The sequence below is a fragment of the Chenopodium album genome, chromosome 16 (assembly GCF_948465745.1).
Source record: "Chenopodium album chromosome 16, dcCheAlbu1.1, whole genome shotgun sequence".
Taxonomy (NCBI): Eukaryota; Viridiplantae; Streptophyta; class Magnoliopsida; order Caryophyllales; family Amaranthaceae; genus Chenopodium; species Chenopodium album.
The window spans coordinates 35,226,426-35,249,185 of record NC_137849.1 but is presented as its reverse complement, the minus strand read 5'-3'; the positions used below and the strand labels follow the sequence as shown (position 1 = coordinate 35,249,185).

Sequence of the window (22,760 nt, the reverse complement as noted above, 5' to 3'; positions counted from 1 at the left end):
TTCTACGGATGCAACAATGATGGCAGAAAATATCGATGTCCTGTTCTTCGTGTTTGATTAATTCTGATTTACTTGTGTTCCTTCGGTTTTCTTCATTGCACGCTTTAACAGCACTAGTGAAACAAACTAGGATGGCTAGAGGTCTCGCTTTGCCTTGCCCTTTTGGCTCAATGATGGGTTCTAGCTGTTGGGTTTCGTGATGTCCGACATCACGCGAAACTAAAACTCATCCCATGACCGCACACAAATTAAAGCAACTAAAACATGCATATTAATTAACAACATAATTAATAACATAATTATTTAACAATTGAGAGAAAGACATATATATATATATATCCTTGACGCGTGTATGCTTCGCTTGTCTTGAGCTCTTACTTGAAAGCTTACAAAGCTTTGCACTCGCGATAGCCTCTGACGGCTCTCATTCTCAAGACCGACCCGAATGGCCCTTACCCCGGAGCTTATTCGAGCCTAGACAAAGATACTTAGAGTATTAGAACGAAAGTGTTCTCGCTTGTGGAGATCCTTTTAAGTTCACAACTCAAGTGAATTTCCCAATTCCTAATGATGTGTATTTATAGGGAAATACCCTTGAGAATTTCAATCTCCTATCAATGTGAGAGAGTTGGTAAAATGCCTTTTTGCAATTTTATTTTAATTCAAAAATAAAATAAAAAGCAAAACAATCAACAAACAACAAGTGTCACAAGGAGAGAAAGGGGTTAGGTGAGGACCACAAGGAGGTGGGGGACCAACCACCCCTTGCTCCCCAAGCAATCCCCTCACAAAGCCAGCCTTAAAGCCCAGCCAACCAGCATGCACCACGCGGCACCCATCCTTGGGCACCAAGGCGAGCCACGCCGACGGCCCAGTGCTTGGCTGGGCCTGCCAACGTGCGCACATGCTTGTGCGGCCTAATAGGCGCACCAGCACGCACGGCCCGCAGCCCCGCACGCATTGTGTGCTTGCGTCGCTGCTGCTGGCCTTGCTTGCGATGGCGCGGGTTGGCTGCTACTTGTTCCTAGTATGTGCGGCTGGCTGTAGCAGCCTAACCTTGCACGCAAGGCTGGCTCGGCCATCATGCTCGGCCATGCTAGGCATGCTGAGCTTGCTACCGAGCCTTGCCTTTGCGGCAATGGCTTCGACTAGCCATGCTAGTTATTCTAGCTTTCGATTGGTTAGGCCAATACAAGGCTAGGATTTACCCGAGAAATAACTTGTTGTTTGCTTGATTTCTCGTCTCGTCGATTCCTAAATTCGACTGGACTTACGACGCTCGGTTCCGACGCTCCTAGCTCTATTTCCGACGTCTTTGTTTGTAATACTCTATGACTCATTTAATCCTTTGGATTAATTCGTCGTCTCTGATCGGTTACTCGATTGAGTGTCAAGATTAAGCTGTAATATTAATTATGCATTAATGTTACTGATCGGAAGCAGCCTCCAGCTAGGCATTCCAATCACTTGACCTCACTAAATAATTAGCTTTCTAATAATTCCGAACCCTCTATTGGAATAATACACTTGTTCGAACGACACCATTCCTTTTACTAGCCACCAAATCCCTACAAACGTGATCACAACAAATTAAACTTAGTTTAAGATAAGACAGAGAGAAATTGAATCTTTAACTAAGCTTTTAACCTCCTTGTCTACGATCCTTAGTTTGTGGAAGATATCAACCATGTCTGTCTTGCAATTGGCTTGGATGCCCCACCAAAGTACTTGTCACTTTTCGTGCAATGCTAACCTTAATGTGACGACTTTGTTTCCTTCTTTTATAACGACCACATATCACAAGATGATCCATTCTATTGCAGCTTTGTCCAACCCACCGTTAAACACTTTCCACACACCATTGATAGGAATTACAATTGGTGAGTCCCCTTTCACTGTTCTTAAACTCCATAACATATATTTCCCACTTTCTCATGGGTACCATCTTCTTCATGGTCTATTATATTTGGTGATTCAATTCACACAAGGCTTGAGTCTCTTGTTCGATACATTTGGTACATTTATTTGTTTTGGTATGGCATTGAGATCAATGCTTCTAATAATGCATCAGTTTAATGTTAGGGGATTCAAGTCAAAGTAGAGATTTGTTAAATATGTCTTGAATCTAGTATTATTAGCTATGGAATATGTTGGTATACTTGTACTTATTCATATGTTGTTAAGGGGTCATATGATACTCATTGGCATGCATGCTTGAGCTGGCGAGTTCACCGGGTCTAACCGGGTGGCCAAAAGTGCGTGCAACTAAGGGCATGTTTATATTTACTGAACTGAACTGATTGGAGTTTAACTGAATTGAACTGAACTGATTGGAGCTGAACTGAACTGAATACAGCTGAAATGAATATTTTACTAGAGAAGGAAATTAAGAGCTGAACTGAACTGAACTGAACAGAACTAAATTGAACTGAACTGAAATTAAGCTGAAGTGAACAGGTCCTAATTTGATGCGTTAATTTTTGCGATTTTATTTTATAGGATTACTATACATATACTCCTTGAGGGTTACTCGTAGCTAGATGTATATCGGTTATATTAAGTCATTAGACTATAAGAGATCTTAGAAATTAGAGAATATTTGAGACTGATATTCTAAAATTTGAGATAATCTGAGGTTATTATCTAACTATCATTCTAATTAAACTTATTTATCGTTTTGAATCTATTTCTTTAATTTGTATTCCTTAAGCTAGAGCAATAATCAGGGCCTATTAGGGGGAGTACCTTGAGCGACGGCTCAGGACCCCTCTATTTGTGGGCCCCATCATTATATAAATACTTTTTTTTTTTACAAAATAAAATAAATTTTTTAAATACTAGATTTTTTAATACTAGTATTAGATAAATATGAAAAGTGTTTAATAATAATTGTAATATCTAGCTTCAAACTTTTACACTATTTATATGCTTAGTTTGACAATGAGTACTTTTTACCAATATATAAAAAATATATGTTGTCATGTAAAAAATCATGGATTAATCTTTATATATTAGCTTTTTATACTTTTTAATAATGTATATTTACAAATATTAATAGTCAAATTTGTATATTGACATATGTGTTATTGTTGCGATTATCATGAAATAGGAGTGTAATATTGCCCTCGTCTCTCTCTTGTTTCAAATTTTGTTGTATCCGTTAAAATTTATCTTAATATGGTGGTAAAAAATAACTAAATAATTCAAATTATAATCCAAATAATATAAAGGGCAAAATATTTTTTTTGCTGAATTACGTATAAAATACACTTTGTAGTTTAGGGTCGGGAACTCAGGGTCCCTATTTAAATTTTTGCTCCGGGCCTCAAAATTGTCTGAGACAGCACTGGCAATAAAAATTTTCCTCTCACTTACCCCTATGGACTTGGCCAATGCATAGTTTAATTTGGTGAATCGCTGCACACAAGTTTTGTCTGTGTTCTTTATATGATTTCCATATCGTTCCCACATATTTGTTATAACAATTTAAATTGGGTTTTTTATATATTAACCCTGTTAATTTCGCTTTTTTACATTGCGCTCCAACATATATCACTTTCTACACTGTAACCCAAAGATACATTTTGTTTTCATACGATAACCTTGCCGTTATCCTGCCGTTAAAAATTCCGTTAGTGGGGCTCACTCTCAATTTATTAATATTTTTTTTATTGATTTGTGCGTTGAAAAATGATCGATTTAAGGTTTTAGGGGATATTTTCGATTAAAAATAGGACCTTAAAGGTCCAAATTAAACTCAGATTTCCCAAAAAAAAAAACTATATATATGCCTCATTTTACATATTAAATCATAAACACGTAATTAAGATATTTCTTAATAAATAAAACGAGGCATTTAAATTATTTCCAGATCAAATTCTCAATCTATATGGAACAAACAAGATAAAACGGAGCGCGAAACATCGTTGGTACATAATAAATAATTAACTATATTTTCATCATCTTTCGTCATTCCTTGAGTCATGTGCACAATTCCAATCTTTAATTTCTAAACCTTAAACTAAACAATATATAACACAAGCATCATCAACTCACTAAAATACAAAGTCCCACCGAGACACTTGTTGCCAAACAACTCCTCGATAGTCAAACTAAGTTAACATTTCTTAATTACACCTTAATTATTTAAATTGCCACTTCCTCAAAGTAATCAAATTAATTAATTCAATTATAGACACTTGCATGTACATTTTCTTCAATAGTGCAAAACTATTTAAACAAACGTGTTAAGATGATTAATAGTAACAACTAAAGAACAAAGATGATTACTTTTATTGTATTACTATTTGCAACGTCATTAATAATAGTTTGTGATTGAGTTTAACTGCTTAAAGTTAGTTATCACTGTGTTTAACGTGGCACTTTTTGTTGGAAAAGACTAAAGAGCAAGTATACTTCCCACCCACCCCTAATTTTGAACACATTTAGACCGTGCGTGCTCTAGTTTCTCAAATTTTTGGGGGGACAATACATAAGATGAATTTAATAAGTTTTCAATGTTTTGATAACTTGCTACAAGAAAAAACGCCTTTTATATTTTAATTTTATAAAAGTATATGTTTTTGGTCATATTCCATCATTTAATTTCCACAATTTATTACGTTATTATGACTTTTTTCATTAGATATAGGTGAAAATTAGAGCGTGTTCGGCACTAGTTTTTAAGTAGTTTTTTGTGGTTTGATTTATTTAAATCATTACTTAGTAAAAATTATGAGTGTTTGACATTGTAGTGGTGAAAATACTGTTTAGTGGTTGGAGTAGCTTTTGTGTAAAATTAATATTATTAGCTTTTGTTAAAGCAGGTGTTGGAATTTATCTTCTATATTTGTAGAATTTTACGGTCAATAGTTCTTTTTTCCAAAAACTCATACTTAATCGTTTATTTTCACAAACAGCTAACAGATAAATATATACACATACAGATTACTAGTATCACAATTTTATAGCCTTTTTTTTTTTTACAAAAATCACAGATTCATAGCTAACAACTACCATTACAGGTATATTTTGCCGAACAAACTCTTAGTGTACATTCTCTAACAAGATTAACTAAAAAGGTTGAAATAACTATAGGACACAAAGTACGAACATATCAAAACTTCCTTTTAATATAAAAATCAAGCCTTGAAATGAAAAAATCAAAATAAAACAATCAAAAACAAAAAAAAAATTTAAAAACTTGCTTTGGACCATTATTCTCTTTTAAAAAAAACTATATACTAGTAGTTATGACTGAAAAATCAAATTTAGAACTTTTTTTCCTTTTTTTCTTATCTTTATTTCTTTTTATTTGTTTCATATTGTTGAAAAATTCAATAAATACATGAAACATGCTGAATGCATCTAATTTATAATTCTAATTTTCTAACTAGTCCTATAGCTTTTAGAAAGTTGGAATAGAACCCACTCCCCCATCAACCTTCGTTTTTTTAGGGGAATTCAACTTAATCCTTTATCTGTTTCTTTGATTTCCATAAAAAAAATAAAAAATAAAAAATAAAAAAAAAATAATTAATTTGAATCATAAACTTATTACTTAAGCTTACACACGTTATACTATTACAATATTAATTTACAAGCTTCCCCTCAAAAAAAAAATATTAATTTACATGCTCTTCTTTGACCATTTTTTGTAATTTTATATTTCCTCCATTACTTTACTTGCAACATAGCCTTTAAACACGCAGTTTTAGGAGTTGATTAGTGAACGTAAACGAACAATTTTTCAAAAATAATTATAGCACTAGGATTAAAAAGGATTAGGTACCATATGCAAAAATTATTTTGATAATTTAGTCGTTTACATTACATATATAGTCTCAATCTTAATGTGCATGCCACAAGATTGTGTTGCAAGTATTTTTAAACGGAGGAAATATATAAGAAAAAATAAAATCAGGTGGAACTTTGTTAAATTTGTCCTTCTATATACTATTTGTACGTTGATAAATTTTTGTTATATTTCCTTACAAAGAACTAAAGGTATTAATGTGGTTTCAAGTACCGCCCTTAAACCTCGGACACACTATGGCCCTGTTCCCTTGAGCTTTTGGGTACAACATATTATTATTATTATTATTATTATTATTATTATTATTATTATTATTATATCTTAAAAACAGGCAAAGTCATACAACGTATAAAAAATTAGTGAAAGCTAGATACAATTTGGGCCCCCACTCCTCTAGTTATAGCAAATCCTATCCTAGTGAAGATATGAGCAACAACACGTGCCCCAATGTCCCGAGTCTTCGAGAACTTGATCCGCTTCAACAATGCATCTGCCTCCTTCTCTAATTCCCCAAGTGGAAAGAAAGAGAAAGGAAGGAAGTCATATCCAATTTCCCGACAACTGGATTCGTACTTGACCCACTTCCGATGAGCCGCATCAGCCACAACCCATGCAGGAACAAAGTCAAATAACCTAGACTGTGTCAAAGGAGAAAATCCTGTCAAGTCAACACAGACATCGCAACCATGACCCCAGGAATAAAGTAACACATCTGCAGGTCTGAGGCCACGTCGTTCCCTCCAAACAACCCAATGTCAACCTATTTCCTTGCTGAAATCCCTAATCGATAGCAAACATCAACAAGGGTATCCCAGACAACTAATGCCGACGTTTAATGCCCACAATACCAGCACACGACATCGCGTGATCACCGAAAATATCCTCGGTAAAAACCCTTGAACAAGCAGAGTACAGCGTCGTAATAGAGAACAATGGAACACCCAACCGGTAGCACAAGACACATCGATAAGTCTTATCGTTCATCGTTTGATCCAACCCCGAAATAAGGACTTCCCAAAGCCAAGCAGAGGTGTGATCTTCCTTTTGTGATTTCCACAATGTTGATTGTCGAGGAGATAAAGAAAAGGCGAATTCTGCATAAGCGGTAACCTTTGTGAGATGTATATCTGCCAGTTTGTTCATGAGTTTAGGGGCAACAATATCACTAGGATTACTCAAAATGTCATACTCCACCATTCAATTAAACAAACTCAACGCATCTTTAAAGGCTCGTCCAAGACCAAGAATGCCAGCATGCCGTAGAAGCTTTGTCTACAACTCAACAAACTGTAACCGAGAAGTAAGAAAAGCATAATGATGAGCATCACCTTCGAAATAAACACCAAGCCCTCCAAACGCAAATGGTAACGTGGCAAGCCGCCACTGCCAATCGCCAAACCAAGGCCCCTAAGCAGTAACAATACGCTTCGAGGAAGATCGAAGAGCCCCATCAAATGTGCGCTGAGCCGTCTCAAAAGTACTAGGAGGTCAAGTACGCAATACAAAGTAGAGTTTAGAAACTCCGGTACATGCCCTAAGTAACAACGGATCACACCGAGGATCATCCAGCATAGCAACCTTATCCATAAGTACAATGGTCTGGTCACCCTCTGCATCACAAAATCAGCACTAAAATCAAAATCGGAACTAGCGACACCACCAAGCAACTTAACACCACGCAAAGGTTGAGCAACATTAGGTGGAAAGACACCCACAAGCTTGCAACGAGGGTCTTCTGTAAGCCAGAAAACTTCAGTTTTTTCCACGTTAAGATGTAACCCAAAACGAAGCCCTTCCTAATATTATTATTATTATTATTATTATTATTATTATTATTATTTATTAATTATTAGTTTCTAGTTATTAATTACTAATATTAATTAATATTTATTAATTATTAATTATTTTAATCATTAATTATTACTAATTATTATTTATTAATTATTAATTTTATTCAATTATTAATTTTTTATTAATTTTATTAATTAAGAATTTTATTAATTATTACTGTATTATTACTAAGTAGAGCATAGCAGTGTTTAAAAAAAAAAAAGAGTAGAGGATAGCAAAATAGAGCAGAGCAAGCAGCACTAAAGAACAGGTCGGGCATAGGCCTATCTATGGTGACTTAGTTAATGTGGGCCTATGTAGCTATATACATTTATACAAGTGTGTCATTGCAATTTAAAAAGTTAAAACACAATGATGTGTTCAATTTGCTGGTAGATAAACTCACTTTTGAATTGACATACTAAAGAGGTGTTAACTACGGTCATTAATCAAAACAAAATAAATTCAAATTTATACAAGGATCTACATTTTATTTGTCAAAATAAGCCAAAAAAATATTACAAATTACATTTTTTTTTTTTTACAACAGCAACTAAACAAACAAAACTAAGTAGAGAAACTATACAAACTAATCCTACATATATTAGCAATATCATGAGCCTTTGCAACCTGCTCCCTTCCAACTTTCCAGAAAATGCAGTTCTTCAAAAGTTGTCCTTCATGAATTAGGGCCCTAATCGTCCAAAGAAGTCTAAATTTTCTTCGTTTGGGGTTTTGGAGCAACTGGATAATAGCTTAAGAGTTTGTATAGACCATAACCCGTAACTTATCTACGCTGGTATTTAGCTTATACCATTATGCCAAGAGTCCAAGACCTCATTACTTGGCCTTCAAAATTATGTGTAAACGTACTAATTATATTTTAATACATGTAGACAATCATCATATACGTACAAAAATGTATTTCTTATTTAAAATGACTATATCTAAATTAAATACAGGCCCGTCGCTGACCCAGGGCAGCCGGGGCACCCGCCCAGGGCCCACGGACAGAGAGGGCCTCACTTTCAGAAAGGGCCTCATTACAGTTATATATATTTAGAAATAAATTTATCAACTTCTCTGATTTCTTGTAGCTTGGTGGTTAGTATAAGTTAGTAAGTACTTCATATACTCATAAGTCAGTGGTTCGACTACTCTTAGCTCCAATTTGTTTTTTTTTTCCCCCTTTTTTAAAAATAAAATTACTACTTGCATAGTATATAAACCACTAAAGCCTAAATTATTGTTATATTATAATGATATATCTATTGCTATGTTCCTAAAAAAATAAAATAAATACGAAGTATTATTTATGGATGTAGATTTTAGATGATGAAGAATAATCAATTTCATTCGTAAGAGAGAATCGATCATAATGCTTCTTTTATACCCTTTTTTTTATTATTTTTTTTACAATCCATATAGTTATAGACTTGTAGAAGTATTTATTTTTCCACTGAGTTTGATTTATTATAAGTGTTTTTTAACTATAGTCAAAGCTAGATTTTTGTTCAAAACGTTTTCTTAAGGATGATAATTTGTTCATATTAAAGTATATACTTCCTCCGTTTTCTTATACTTGCAACAGTTTGACTTTTACACTATTCATGTACTCCACTTTGACTAGCTTTGACGATTTATAGCTAAGAAAAAATATAGTCATGTGTGATCTTGTTAGATTCGTCTCGTTTTATACTATTTTAATATCTAACGTTTATAATTTTTACATATTTCTAATTAAAGATATCAACGATTGAAATAATGCATCGGCAAGCGTGAAAAGAGAAGTGTTGCAAGTAAAAAAAACAGAGGAAGTATATATTAAAAAAAAAATTCCTCTTCAATATTAACAAATTAAAGTAAAAAAAAAAATACTTCGTACTACATACAATAGGGCCCCGATTTATTCTTTCGCCCATGGGCCCCCGAAATCTCAGAATCGGCCCTGATTAAATACATCACTTAAATATATCCCTCTCAGCTCATATTTTATCAACATATTTCATTCTCAACTTTAGTCGCTTATACATTAAAATACTCATTTTATTTCACTTATATAAAACTCTGTGCCTAAGCTAATAATGTACTTAAATAAACACGAGGAACGGAGGAAGTAACTTAGGAATAACTCGAAATATTATAGTACGGAAGCTAGAAGGATAAGTGCATCAATGCATCATTTCCCCAAAGACCGGAAAAAAGCAAATCGGTTGAAAAGTGACAAATAAAGTACTGCTAGTTGCTACTGCGTATATATCCTCCCAACTCGGTTGCTCTCTAGCAAGCTTATCGCTTATACTTCATATATGATGATGGGAGTCATGGGACCATTGCAACTAGTGAACTAGCTTAGGCTTCATGAAACACAAATTCTGTTGGGCCAATTTTACCTACCTTTACTATTCACTAACCCTTTTGATTTTAACTACTCCCTCTATCTCTAAAAGTGTTTGTATATTACAACTTTTGCGATGAAAACCATTATCTAAATATAAAGAACTTATAGAGATATCCCTGGGAAATCTAATTCAATTTTTTTATCGGTTTGCGTGTTAAAAAATGTCCGGTTAAGGTTTTAGCGGCCATTTTATTTCTTAAGAGGCCAAATTAAGCTCGAAATCGGAAAAAATTAACATAAGTGCTTCGTTTTTACAGCAAATTAAAAATAGTTGCCCACAACTCGATACATTTTTGTTACGCAAAACGAGGCATTTACGTTATATTTCAAGCTCAATTCGGTCTCTTAAGGGCTAAAATAGCTCCTAAAACTTTAACCAAATATTTTTTTTCGACACGCGAACCGATAAAAAAGTTAAATTGGGTACAATTTATAAGAACTTTTGGGCTACAATTTGCAATTTTTTTTTAAAATGGCTACAATTTACAAAATACAAACTTTAAATGGCTGCAATTGACAAATTTTCCATTTCATTATAGTAACAATACTCCCTCCGTCCCTTAATTAGATTTCTACTTCTAGCATTTATTGCTCATATAATAGAGAAAAGTAGGAATCTAATTAAGGGACGAATGGAGTATAAATACAAATTCTTCAAAACCTCACATCACGCATGTACTCTTTTCGTATGTTAAATTATTCCCCTTTTTCTCTTGGATTGTATTATTTAAGATTATAATGCTTTGATTTATTTTCTAGTTCAGTTACATAATCCCCTCAGCTTGTCTATAAATCCTCTTCCCCTAGCTTACATACTTAAAGACATAATTATATTATATCCACTTGGTTAACTCTTGTAAAAGTGAACAAGAGTACTTTTCAAGTAAAATAATAATTTTCATTATTTAAAACTAATATATAACAAACAAAGTATATATATATATATATATATATATAATATATATATATAATATATATATATATATATATATATATATATATATATATATATATATATATATATATATATATATATATTAAAGAGAAGAATCATGATTGTACCTTAAGTCCTCAACCATCATAATTTTAAAATTCGATATTTACAAGTTAAACACTTTGAAAATATTAAGTTAGATTAAGGAATCTCCACTCTCAAATTACCTACACTACAACTCTACAATGACATAAAAAAAGTTATCAACTTACCACACTTGTACAAGATAAAAAGTGGAGTTAAAAAAACACTAGTACTATGTAGATAGAACTAAAGAGGAATAAATAAAAGAAAAGGAATTCAAGTTTGAAACGATGATCATCTCTTTATAGTTTCACCGACAAACCCCCTAACTCATAATAAGAGCAAACCCTCTTCATCTTTTTTTTTAATTTTTCTAAGTGTGAACACATTTTTAGTCGGCAACTGTTTTATTAATTTGCTTCATTTTTATTATATCACATGTTCAATTTACATGAAACCATTTACAAAGTATATTATTAATTTGAATTCTTCTTTCCGTTGATTTATTTCTTATATAATTTATAAGAAAATAAATAATATAAATATCATTAAAAAGGTTCTGATAAAGCAGGGCCAGGTTCAGAGTAACAACTCTGTTCATCTTGCGGCACTACCAATCCGTGCGTGGGTGTTACCATATATAATCCCACTCTTTTCTCAAATACATATTCTTCTGAAAAACTACAAAAAATAATAAAATTAAAAAGAAAATTATAGAGAAATTAAACTATTTCCTTACTAAATTTGGATAGTTTCTTTTTTTGGTCTTTCTATTTTATTATTTGGAAAAATACTAAAATAAAAGTGGTGGAAACAAATTGCTTGGTATATAAGTAGGTAACAATAAGTAACGTGCTTGTTAGTTATACATGTGTGTATCAAAGGTGGCGAACCAAAGGGAGTACGAGGGCTTTCAATCAAGCGGTGGAGGTGATGAAGAGAGAGCTAACACCGTAGGCAGCGGAGAACAAGTGGCAGCCGAGACCGAGGCGGAAGCGCCCGTGTTTCAGACTAATTGGGAGACTTCGGCTATGGTTATGGCTTTGACCGACGTAGTTTCCGGCCGTGGTGGATATACTACTATGAGTACTAGTAGCGGTGTTGGTGGTAGTGGTGGTGGATGGAGTGAGTCATTTTACGGATACCCGGTTACGACACCGTGGGTGGGGCAGAAGCGAGGGAGGGAAGATAGCGAAAGCGGTGGCGCTAGCGATGGCGCTAGCGGTAGCGGTGGTGGTGAATTAGGGGATATACCTTTGATATATGGAGAGTCATCATCTAGTGCAAGTGGTGGTAAGTACATATCAATATATCATATCTATCTATTTTGTCATTTTTCTAATACCACTATTATTGATTATATAATTTATATATCCTAGTTTTAATTTAGAACATGGTATATGTAAGTTGTTAGATACGCATATTACATGTGCTCTTGCCTCTTGCATAAAATCATGTTCAACCATAAAGTTATGTCCTTTTTTTGGACTTGTTAAATAAACACATTTAAAATTCTATATTCCTAATTCTTATTCTTTGTAAATGATACTATATTGGCGGCCCGTAAAGTGCAAATAATTAACGTTGTTATTTCTTTATAATATGATGGATTATAATGACTAGTTAATAGTAGATTACGTTAAAGCGACTATTGTATAAAATACCTATTTTACAGTAAATAAAGATTGATTTTAGTAGGAGAAGATTTTTCATAGATAACTTGTCAAACATTGCATATTAGCATTGCACATACGTAGTGCATAAAATGTGAGCTAGCTCGAATATACTTTATAGTAGAATAGTATTAATTTTCATAATAATTCTTCTATTATTTTCTAAGATATAGGAGTATAATATAAAATTGAAATGACAATAAATGAGGCTAGTCATCATATGATTAAGGTTTATTAATTAGTTGATTTATTATGTAGGTCATATTTTATGTGATAAGTTAGTTTTTGGTTTCTTACAATTATTTTATTATTCTTTATTTCTTTTATTTTAGGTTGGATAAGTTTTATCCAAATCATCGAGGAGTTAACCTTCTTATCTAAATGATGACCAAGTCTACTTGTTAATTCAACTAGCAATACGTAGTAAATTATTATGTCGTGTTATTTTTTTCTTCCTTTTTATTTAATTCATGATTATCAATACAATGTTTTATACTTTGATATTTTTGCATGTCGAGGAAAAAATAAATTAACTGCTGAGAAAAGTAAGAAATAATTTGTGCGTTGATTACTCGTGCATGTGTGTGTGTGTTTTTTTTTTCCTTTTTTCCTTGACCATCTTCAATTCATGAATTTGTATAAGAAAAAATAAATTCAGTAGTTTAAGTTTCCCGCTAGAAATGTATTTGCTAGATTCATGAATCAACAAATATAAGTTCATGCACTTGATATACATATATGCATACAAGGAACTACATATTCTTTTTTATCGGATTAATCTTGTATATTGAGTACCATCTGTAAGACTTTACCAACTAATTAATGTGTATATTTTAAGTCGTTTAATGTCATGGATCAAAGCATTTTTATATTTTTCGAAAATCGAAATTCTAAAATAATACAAACGATAACAGTCCTTACGTAATAGGAAGTATAAGAACAAAGAAGCAAGATTGTTTACGTACCTAACGGATGCCACTGGTCATGACCTCGTTCTTTGTCTATGATTATTATTGTAGAATAATCCTTTCAACTATAGCTAGGTGTCGTTAATTGAATACTTTTAGTTATAAATTAAAGAATTATGGTGAATAATGTAGAATAATATAAGCTCCTAATTATTATATATGATTAGATGTTAATTGCATGTGTTTCTTGATTTTTATGTATGGGTAAGAATTCGTTGTTTAAGATCCAAAGATTAAACTATTTCAAATTTTCAGGTAATGTGATACTAATGGGGTATTCCTTTTTTGTCGCTTTTACTTTTCGACATCTAACTACTCTAAACGTTAAAAAAAAATTACTGTATAAAAAAATACAAATAAAGTATAAGTCAAATTAAATAAAATGCTATGTAATATTTTTTATTAATATACCTATCATTTATATCCTGTCAAACTGTTAGATTAAACATTTTTTATCTACAAATGTTAACTATTTTTACTTTTCTTATGATGACTTATATTACTTATTCCATATAAATAGAGAGTTTGCCAACAATTTGTGTTCATAAAGAATTTGAGTTGTAAGCTTGTAACTTTATATTGGTTTTATAAGTAGGTACTAAACTTGCCATGCTCTTTGCTATATATGCAGTTAAAGAAGAAATGCACATACCAAGTTCCATGCAACAAATACAATCTCATTCTCATTCAAGCTCCACAATGAGTACCACTGCCACACTAACCTCAGTGGAACAACCACAGCGAACAACCACTAACACCACCCCCTCGACCTACGAAGAAGCCCAAGGAGGAGAAAGGAAACGCCGATACAGGGGAGTTCGACAAAGACCTTGGGGCAAATGGGCTGCCGAAATACGTGATCCACACAAAGCAGCTCGGGTTTGGCTGGGCACATTTGACACCGCCGAGTCTGCCGCTCGTGCCTACGACGAGGCGGCCCTCCGCTTCCGTGGCAACCGCGCCAAACTCAACTTCCCCGAATTTGTCCAATCAGTCCCCACACCCGCTCGTCCAACTCCGGCAACCACCACTACCATCACACCGGCGCCGGAGCCGGCGCCGGAAACTTATTTCCCGGCGAGCAGGATGTCTCAAACAATCCATTTCCAACCACCACAACAACAACCGCAACAGAATACTATCGACGTGGCACGAGACTACTGGGAATATTCTCAACTATTGCAAAGCTCCGGTGACTTCAACTTTCCTGGCTTAGAGCATATACTTTACCCTTCAATTTCCCGCCAATTAATGGGTCCTCCTTCACTTTCCTTCTCCTCGCCGCAATTATCATCATCGTCTTATAGTCCGGCCAATTTTCAATTTCCTCAAAATTTCACCGGTGATCAAACAACGGTTTTCCGGCCACCGTCACAAGGTGGTAGCAGTGGTTATTGGTCTCAACCCGGTCCTTACCACCCTCCGTCCTCCTCTAGCTAAAAGTTAAATTCTTTGGTTTCATTAATACTTATATATTGTTCTGTTTTTAGGGGCAAAATAATATTTCATTTTTTTTTTCCTTCGTACAATAGTTGATTTGTATTACTTCACGAATGTTTCAAAATCACCACGTCATTGATATATTGTTATGGTAGGTGATGTAGGTGCATAAATAGATGTGGTGGTGATTTTGAATTTCTTTTTTATAAGCTCTTTGATACTTGGGATAGATAGCTAGGCTTTGATCACAATCAAGAAAAACTTTGAAACTTCAATGTAAATTTGATTGATGTTGTAAACAAAAGCAAAGTTATTGATATAAAGAATATTTAGTTTCGGAGTTTATACAAGTTGCATCCTAATTTCTTATGCTAGTAAATTTTTTCAATTATTATGTTATTCTCCGTATTTTTTATATTTAAAACATATACTAAGTACAACTATGTTAGTACTTTGATTTAGGGGAAAATTTTAATTAGGATACAACATTTTGTTAGTTCACTACACATGAAAAAGTTTAGATGATGCATTATCCTCTATTTCAAGCCTAGCTAATTATTGGGCATACATTTATTGATATGAATAATGATCTAATTACAATTATTAACATGAATTTGTCTTTATAAATTCTATAAATAGACATTAAAATTAACAGTGAAGACACCTTGTGACATAACAAGATACTAGTTAAAGAAATAAAGACCATTCTAGTGATGTTTTTGTATCAATTATTTATACTAATTTGATTACAATGACAAGTTAGTGTCATCAATGGTTGTAATTTTGTAATTGAGTAGTAGTTCAAGTTAATTAGTGTTGAAATTTCATAATTTGATAAATACTCTGTAAAAATAATGTTATAAATTTGGACTATTATTAAACTTTAATAATTTTCAACAATTTTAAGTCCTTAATAAAAGTCCAAAGTCATTAATTATATTATATATCTTATTAAAAACTGAAATTTGGAATCCTCATTTCGAGAAACATAAGAATACATGATAACATTCCGGCAACAAATTTGAAGAGCATCATACATAACTACTCTTATGCTTCATATAAAAGATAAAAGAGTATATAACAGATATTTAAAAAAGACGACAAAATAAGAATATAAAAGACACACAAATATGTATGTACTCCCTATAAAAAAGATCATATGAATGGAATTTATGATATAGCAAAATTAGAGACATAGAATGAGAGACTTTTTAACTTAGAAAGGACAAAGTAAGAAGTCAAAATATCAATAGATTTTTGATAGTAACGTTTAATTTGTAAAATTGAATAATCTCTAGACCCCCACAAATGATGATTGGATAAAGGAAGAGAGTTTGATGTGTTACTCATGGAATGCTACTACTTGCCTTTTCGAGAATCTAGGATTTTTTTGGATATTATTCTTATTGCTTTTTTATTCATGGGATATTAATTAATTAATTTATATCCACAATTATTTAAATTTTTAATCTTTTTTTGGTTTCTTTTTAGTGTGAGATCTCAAGTTGTAGTCTTTATTACTTACAAGTGTGCGTTCAAAGGTTGAATGTTGATTTTCCGTACTAGTGGGCGCTTCAATTGAAAACTACTTATTTTGACAAAAATTTGTTTTGCTCTTTCGAATGTTGACCACCGTATTATATCTTTCGGCTAGTTTTGCTTACACATTGGATTAGGGTAAACATACCATGTATGAGTAGCAATTTTCGAATGAGCTATGGTACCTTTGAGTACTTTCAAAGGATTGAAATGTTAAGTCGTTGAATTAGGTTGACTTGTTAATACATTTTGCTAAAAGAGATCAAACAATTGTCACCTTAATTGATTTTACGCTATTAATAAAGATAAATTAAAAGCACCCGTAATTAGACTATCTAACAAGTGTGCCACTTGGATTGCCCTGGAAAATTTTATGTTGACGAGTGGAATTTAGGTATAAATTGTCCAAATCTATGAATAATTAGACTAATTCAATTAGGTTTAAGATAGGTTAGAGTCCGATTAGTGAGATCTTAATCGGATTTGGCATGGTCCATCCTGATGAACATTAATTACTTGACAATTCTTAACTAAATACTTAAATTAGGTCACATCGATCTATTTGATTTGATCTCTAACAACTATAGAGGAGACATATCAAATTATAGCAATTATGAATTAATTTGTTTCCAATTCAATCTCTAATAAACGATTAGCTAGAGCTCCTCAACCAATGTTAGAATACGCATTGAATCAATTAGCCCTCTTCAAACAACCATTACGTATAGTGTTTGTTATGTGGCCTTTTGGATTTTTATTTCATTGACCTATCTTCATACTATTTTGTTACTAGTTTTGAGAGTACTACATAAGCTACAAATCTACTATTCTGCAATTTGTACAATTTTCAAGATCAATAAACACTATCTAGTCACCTATCCATGGACGTAGCTAACTTATCATTAGTAAATATATAATATATGTCTCTATATATGTCAGTGTTGTTTGCTGATATTGTTAATAATATTTTATGTATTTTTTATAACAATAATCTTTATCTTTAATAATTATTGATGAAGGCTAAGGAGATCAATCCAACTACGTGGGCCAAGAACCAATAGATGTCCACTAGAAATCAAAGAGGATTAGCTATTTACCTAATAATTAATATCCTTTTTAGGCATAGATTTGGACAAGTGGAAATAAAGGATTACTTTAAGCTTTGTTTATTTTGAAGTAAATAAATAGAGACATAAGCCTAACGCTAATAATAATACTTACCAAATTAGAGAAACAATACAAAAATTGGTCTAACCTTATTACCTAAGGTTCCACGAGATATGACCTAAACCAAACCTATACTTAGAATTTGTACAGATGAAGTGAACCATGCATGGCTAAAACCTACCTTGGAGTTGGCAACTTCTCTTTCAATGCATGATTCTTTATAGTCCCTACACATTGATTGTGTGTAAAGTCTATCCGTTTTTGAGGGACTTTCTTGGCCTTTTTGGGTATTCAAAAAAAAAAAAGTCCATTTTAATTTCTTTTCTAGAAGGTTAAATGAACAAGGTAAAAAACCAAGATGTGTATTATACATTAAACAAACACGATCACTAATTGATCCACTTGGTAACAAGATTCTTACTTTAAATTTTAGAAGTCTGAAATTCGATTCCTGGACATTGAGATAAGGTCTGAGGGTAAGGATGACAATATTAAAAGGGACACTATCATGTAAATAGATTGAAGATCTTCACAACAAATTACTCTATAAATTCATGATTAATATTATAATTTTTTCTCCTTTTTGTAAAAAAAATGTCACAGACTTGAATATCAATATTATTTACTCCATACTTCATAATTCGTATCATTTATTATTGTCTATCAAATGAATTGATTGTTTTGTACTCCGTATTTGTATTCTCTTTTTTTATTTTATATATTTTTTTTTTCCGGAGCTTGTAAGCCTAGAGTTTAATATTTTTTTTTCTTTATTCTTTTTCCATGGGAGTGTGGAAGAAGACTACCTAACAAATGTCATATTTGCCATTTCCTCAAAAAAAAAAAAAAAATGCACCATTTGGCAAATACTTAACAAAGGCTTTGTAATTGCTTAAAAAATTCAACCAATGACTAAAGTGGGGCACTAATTACCGAGCACATGCCGAAGTTTGATAAGCGGATCCAAATATAATTTGGCCCACATGTCATACCAACATGCCTCCTTAATAATCCGTTAATTATTTTGTTAAAATAATTGAATTAAATTGGGTAGGATGGCACGTAAGCCAGACTGTCATGCTTGTGTTAGACTTGTGTCTAATTTCGAAAATAATGTCCATACACGGTGAATGACCCACGACCGTATTTCTAGTGTCGTACACTCTACTAGAATGATCGTCTCACCGGTAGTAGTATGGCCCCGACAAGGTTTATTAGGAATAGGAAGCGCGGTGGCAAAAAAAAAAATTTAATTTTTTTAAAAGTCAGTCCAGTTTGATCATACCACCTAAATACAGCAATTAGTTAATCTATGGCACTCTTCTGGCTAAAGATGGGCACGGGCCGTGCCGGCACGCGGGCGGCACGGGCCCGGCACGACTCCGGCACGGCCCGGCACGGGCACGGTGGCCGGCACGGCACGGCACGCCGGCACGCCGGCGTGCCGTGGGCCGTGCCGTGAACAATTTTTTTGGGACCGGCACGGGCACGGCCCGTGGCACGGCGGGCGGCACGGTGGCCGGCACGTGGGCCGGCACGCCGGCACGACCCGCCGGCACGGCACGTGGCACGGCCCGGCACGGCCAGGCACGGCACGGCACGGCACGGCCCGTGCCACTAGCCGTTGGAATATGGCCGTTTTCCAACAGCTATAAACGGCCATATTTTCCACCCCATTTCCCACCCAAATCCCCTATAAATACCTCATATTTTCCTCCAAAATTTTCACAATTCATCAACTCATCTCTTCTCTCTTATTCTCTAATTTTCTTACTCCCAAATTCTCAATTCTCAAATTCCTAAAAAACATACAATCTTCCTCTCTTTTGTGAAAAGAAAAAAAAAAATTCCTACTCTCTTATAAATTTTACATTTTTACTATTATTACTTGTACTAGTCTACTACCAAAAAAAAAAAAAAAAAAAAAAAAAAAATTTGTTATATTTACATTCGGGAAATTAAAAATTCGGGAAAGCATTGAAGCGTCATTGTAAGATCTAACTCAACTTTATTTTAATTTGTTATTGTTATTGTTATTGTTATTGTTACTATTATTGTTATTATTATTAATTTATTATCATTATTATTATTATTATTATTATTATTATTATTATTATTATTATTATTGGAACTACTTAATTATATAAAAACTACTTTCTATTTTAATTGTGGGTTATTTGGATTGTTGAAATCTGTCTAAGGCGGGATTTGGGCTCTGGACAACGTCGCTCCTAACCTCTCCTACCTGGGATCTCATTGATCCAAGTAATCTACTATTATTATAATTATTTTTGAAAATTTAATTTATATAAAAACTACTTACTAATTAATTCTCATTGATCTCATTGTTGTTAATTGTTACTTTGTTATTGTTAGTTGTGTTATTATTATTAATTAATCATGGCATCAAACCCGAACGTTTCCTCCTCCTTTAGAAAAGCCAAGTCAACACGTAGGGAATCACCAAACCCAAACACTTCAATGTCTATGCCCCCCCCTAACATGCCCTTTCCCTCTCCTAACATGCCCTTTCCAAACACTTCCACCCCTTTCTTTCATCCCCAAAACACGGGAGGGCAAGAACAAATGGATGATATGGCTCCTTGGACCCAATTTCAACAAACCCAATTTCAACAATATGAATTTCCTTTTCCTCCTCCTCCTCCTTCCCAAGGTAGCCAAACACAAGCTTCCGGGTCGAGTGAACCATCCACCCATAATCCTAACATATTAGAGTGGTGTACCGAAGAGGATTTTGCTCAAACCAAAAGAAAGAGTGGATGTTGGGTACATTATCAATTAAGTAAAGATGGAAAAAAATGCAAGTGTCGGACTTGTGGTAAAATTTTCTCGGCCGATACCAAGGGAGGGACGGGACACCTTACTAGGCATACAAAAAAATGTGGTGGACCATCTAGTGATCCAACCCAACCTAAAATTTCTCAATTCCATCCACAAGGTTTCATTTACAATTACGAGAGAGATAGGGATGAACTTGGGAGAATGCTTGTACATGCAGAACAACCTTTTCTTTTCGCCGAAAATGATGCCTTCAACAACTATATTAACCGAGCACTACAACCAAAACACAAAAAAATGTCCCGAAAAACCGTTCGATCTGCTGCCATGAAGACTTATCTAGAGTACAAATTGAAATTAGTAAATGAATTAGCTAATCTTCCTTGTAGAGTTTCTTTAACCGCCGATGCATGGGATGGTGGGTACGGACTTCACTATTTATGTGTTACTTGTCATTGGTTAGATAATGAGTGGATGTTACAAAAACGCATCATTCATTTCAAAATGCTTGAATACCCTCATACCGGTCTTAACATTTCACATCATTTAATGGAAGCTATTGATGCATATAGTCTTAGGGATAAAATCATGTCTATGACTTTCGATAACGCAACTTCTATGACATATAGTGCGAATTTGGTTAAACCCCAATTAACCGATTTAGTATTAGATGGAGAAGCACTTCATGTTAGATGCATTTGTCATGTTCTTAACTTGTGTGTGAAGGATGGAACACAAGCAATTGGTCCATTTTATCACAAAATAAGGAATGCTATTTGCATTATTAATAGCTCTAACATGAGATATCAAGAATGGAAAGGTTTTTGCAGGCAACAACGGATAAAAACCATAAAAATAGCACCGGATTGTCCAACTAGGTGGAACTCCACCTATGAAATGTTGAGTCGGGCAATCGAGTACAAGGTTCATTTAACACTTTTTTATAATATGAAATATCCACAAAATGCTTTACTTGAAGATGATTGGGCTAATTGTGAAAAATATATGCAGTTTTTACAATTACTATATGGTATGACACATTGTTTTTCTTCTGTATATAATCCTTGTGCTCATTCTTTTCTTAGCAATGCATGTTTACTTGCACAACTTTTTGCGGAACACCGATCACAACACGTTTATCGTGGATATCTTCCATCCATGGAGGATAAATGGCGTAAATATTACACCGATATTCCTAAGATTTATATTTTTGCTTCTATTTTAGATCCTAGACAAAAATATGATGGCACCTTTTTATTAATTGATATTTATTATAGTAACATGAATTTTGAAGATGATGTTGAAACTTTTAAAAATAAGGTGACGGATGAGTTTTTTAATTTATATAATGTTTATGAAAGTAAATATGGAACCGTGTCTCGATTTGCCCCTTCTCAAACATCCAAAAATGTAAGTAAACGGGCCAAAGGTTTATTTGCACAAGCTGCTAACTTGATGTCTAAGTATTCAGGTACAGAATCATCATCATCTAGGAGAACACAAAGCGATGTTTCGGAGTTGCAAATGTACTTAAGTTACGACTTCATGAAAGGCATGGACGACGAAGAGAAGTTTGGCCTCGACATCCTCGATTGGTGGAAATCACAAGCCGTGAAACATCCAATTTTGTCGGCAATGGCTCGTGATATTTTTGCTATCCAAGTCTCCTCCGTTGCTTCCGAAAGAGCTTTTAGTGCGTCGGGAAGAGTTCTAGACGATAGAAGAACAAGACTAAAACCCGAAACACTTGAAATGTGTGTTTGCTTCAAGGATTGGTTGGATGCCGAAACACGTTCTCAAGATCGTACTTATGCACAAAACGACGACGATGAAGGAACGTCGACTTCTTTTAGTTCTCATACTTCTCAATCCACTCAATTGGCGGATGACCTTGAACCTCTAGGAGACGAAGACGAAGATGAAGACGAAGGCGAAGACGAAGACGACCAATAATAATTACATGATTACATATTTACATTATACAATATTGTATTCTTTTTGTATTATCGAACTTCGTATTCCGTATAATAAATGAAGTTATTCAATATTCATACACTATTGTACGATTTTTAATTATCATTACTTATTTTGTAATTTTGTATTATTGAAT

At 33.6% G+C, this 22,760-nt stretch overlaps 1 protein-coding gene across 1 annotated transcript; it reads left to right on the top strand.

Moving 5' to 3' along the window:
• Positions 1–11,933: 11,933 nt before the first annotated feature.
• Positions 11,934–15,489, top strand: LOC145585166 (uncharacterized). Its single transcript, XM_081641896.1, has 2 exons — positions 11,934–12,357; positions 14,337–15,489. Exons 1-2 carry the CDS (start codon positions 11,934–11,936, stop codon positions 15,143–15,145), a joined length of 1,233 nt encoding a protein of 410 aa, XP_081498022.1. The 3' UTR covers positions 15,146–15,489.
• The last annotated feature ends 7,271 nt before the right edge of the window (positions 15,490–22,760 follow it).

What these genes read in the sequence shown, in the direction of transcription:
- LOC145585166 (XM_081641896.1), top strand. Translation starts at nt 11,934, where the DNA reads ATGTGTGTATCAAAGGTGGCGAACCAAAGGGAGTACGAGGGCTTTCAA. An exon ending in ATCATCTAGTGCAAGTGGTG is followed by an intron (nt 12,358 to 14,336) that starts GTAAGTACATAT and finishes CTATATATGCAG; the next exon opens with TTAAAGAAGAAATGCACATA.